Source organism: Antechinus flavipes, chromosome 6 (genome assembly GCF_016432865.1).
Source record: "Antechinus flavipes isolate AdamAnt ecotype Samford, QLD, Australia chromosome 6, AdamAnt_v2, whole genome shotgun sequence".
Taxonomy (NCBI): Eukaryota; Metazoa; Chordata; class Mammalia; order Dasyuromorphia; family Dasyuridae; genus Antechinus; species Antechinus flavipes.
The window spans coordinates 252,278,356-252,280,932 of NC_067403.1; the positions used below are offsets into that span (position 1 = coordinate 252,278,356).

The following is a 2,577-nucleotide window of genomic DNA, read 5'->3' on the forward strand; positions in this document are numbered from 1 at the left end:
GAGGAAGAGGAAAAACAAAAAGAATAAGAACAACAACAAGCAGCATCAGGAAATCAAGCATGCAAATATTAAGTATCTGGAGATACAAAAATGAAATAGTCCCTGCCTTCAAGGAGTTTACTATCAATCCCAGAAAAGGAAAGGTAATAGATTTTTGACACAATAGCTTAAGTACCTAATCTGTATAGAGCTCCTGCAGGATCAAGCACCAGAAGAAACGTTGTTTAAATAAGACAACTTTGTCCCTGCCTTCATGGGATTTACAGTCTAGTTAGGGAGACAAGAAACCAACAGGGATGACTATAAGCCAAAATGCAATAGGCCAATCACAGTCACGATGTGACTATGAGAAAGGACTGACAAGGATCTCCAACGGTTTGCAGAAGGAGCTACAAGTGAAAGTGGGATCAATAATAGACATTTTATTCCATTCAAAAAGCATTTCTTAAGCCTCTATGGGTAAGAAACTGGTTTTTTTGGGGGGTGGGGCTGCAAAAGTCAATATTTAGGGAAGACTTTAGGTTTTGGCCAAGGATGGGTCAGCAGAAAAGGTTAGCAGAAAAACTAATTTTCAGGGAGTGAAAGGTGGTGAAAATTGAGAAATGGAAATGGACTGCAGCAATAGAATTCTCAGTATTTTTTTTTTGGATTGTCTAGAATTCAGTACATTTATTCCATTTATACAATCCATCAGTTGAGTTGAAAGTTAAAACTGGGGGAAAAAGTGAGGGGGGAACTTATTCTGCTTGGGACTTAATGTATATAATATCTGGCAAAATCTTAATTTAAAATAAGCTTTACTGGTTTTGATTCGATGACAAACCTCAGAAAGATTATTTCATTTCAATCACTGTCCTTCTCTCCTGTCTTCCTTGCTTCCCAGGTTAAATGGATGTCGATGACTATATCTCTATACAAGAAGAAATCCGAGTTTTGGGGGTAAGAACGAAGATCTTCTGATGATTGTGCCCAGGATTGAGGATGGTGGAGCTTTGGGGAGGAACAGAGTCAGGGTCTCCTAAATGTTTATGACTTCAAAAAGCATTTATAGCGTCCAATGCCCCCGACTGACCAATAGAAATGTGAAATTTCTTTTACAGCTTGTAAGTAAAATAGACAAGACATACACACACACATATAAATATATACAGTGCACATATATGTGAATACATAAATGTGTTTAAACATGTGTATAAAGAAACATGTATATGATATATACGTACATATATAGAAAAGCAGGCAGGCAAACCTGTTGGGATTTCATCATCCTGTCATGATTGGAAGAACTGTCATGGTTGGATTGTGTATTTGGAAAAGAAAATAAGAACTGAAATCCCTCTTCTCAAGGAAAAAAATAGGTTGGAAAAGAGATTGATTTTAATGTCATTAATTGTAGAATGGTGGGAGGGCCAATGGGTAGCCAAAGGAAAATCTTAGAAAATAAGTTTTTAGAAATAGAAACTTGGAGACTACTAGTCCAAGATTTCTTAACCTGGAATTGATGACCTTGCTTTATATAAGTCTATGTCTCTTTTTATCTGAATGTGTATGTGTGTGTATATATATATATATATATGCAAAAATATGTTTATATATGTATATATGCTGCCAAATCTATGTTAAAATATATAAATATAGCTATCAACTATAGGCATTATATATACACATATATGTATAGATGTATTCATACACACACACACATACATACATATATATATATATAAGTTTATTGGATTCTTTTGGAACTCTATGTATTTTATTTTTATACATTTAAAACATTATTCTGTGAAGAGTTCATAGACTTTACCAGATTGCCCAAGGGTCAGGAATATACCAAAAACACATCCTGCCCTCCTCCCCACACAGCTACCTCTTTCTGCAGATGAGGATACACAGTCCAGAATGCATCTTTCAATTGATGCTACTGAGCTGTTCCCATTCAGGATCTCAAGGAATGGAGATAATCCCCCAATGTCAGCCCTCCCAGCCATCTCTGAGAGATAGTGGTCTTCTCCCTCCCCCATCACCTTGTGTATAACGGTGTGCTTGTATCGTCTCTTCCCACAGACTGAGCTCCTTGAGGATGGGAAAGATGTACTTCTGTCTGTCAGTCCTTAGCAGAGCAACTGGTTGTTAGTGGAGGGAAAGAGGGAAAGGAGCCAGCATTGATTAAAGCCCTATTATGTCCCAGGAACTCTGCTGGCTTTACAAATATTGACAAAATTTTTATCCTCATGACAGCTCTGGACAAGAGATGCTATTATCTCCGTCTTATAACCGAAGAACCTGGGGCTGACAGAATTAGAAACATTAATAGTTAACAGTCAGTGAACAAAAGCCCTGCTAGGTGTCAGGGACTGTGCTAAATGCTAGATTTGGGAGGGGGGGAGGTATGTGGCAAAAGGAAAATCTTAGAAAATAAGTTTTTAAAGATAGAAACTTGGAGATAACTAGACCAAGGTTCCTTAACCTGGAATCCATGACCTTGCTTATCTATGTCTCTCTCTATATGTGTATGTACATTTAAAAATATGTGGATATATATATATATATACATACCCCCATATATAAGTGTAT

General features: G+C 36.9%; 1 protein-coding gene across 1 annotated transcript in view; it reads left to right on the forward strand.

Annotated features, from left to right (window-relative positions):
* Positions 1-881: 881 nt before the first annotated feature.
* The window catches only part of LOC127540445 (membrane-spanning 4-domains subfamily A member 6C-like), an 8,995-nt gene continuing 7,299 nt past the window's right edge, over positions 882-2,577 (forward strand). The window contains exon 1 of the mRNA XM_051965140.1: positions 882-939. Coding sequence (XP_051821100.1) covers positions 889-939 — 51 coding nt within the window. The 5' untranslated portion in view covers positions 882-888. The remainder of the gene's footprint in view (positions 940-2,577) is intronic.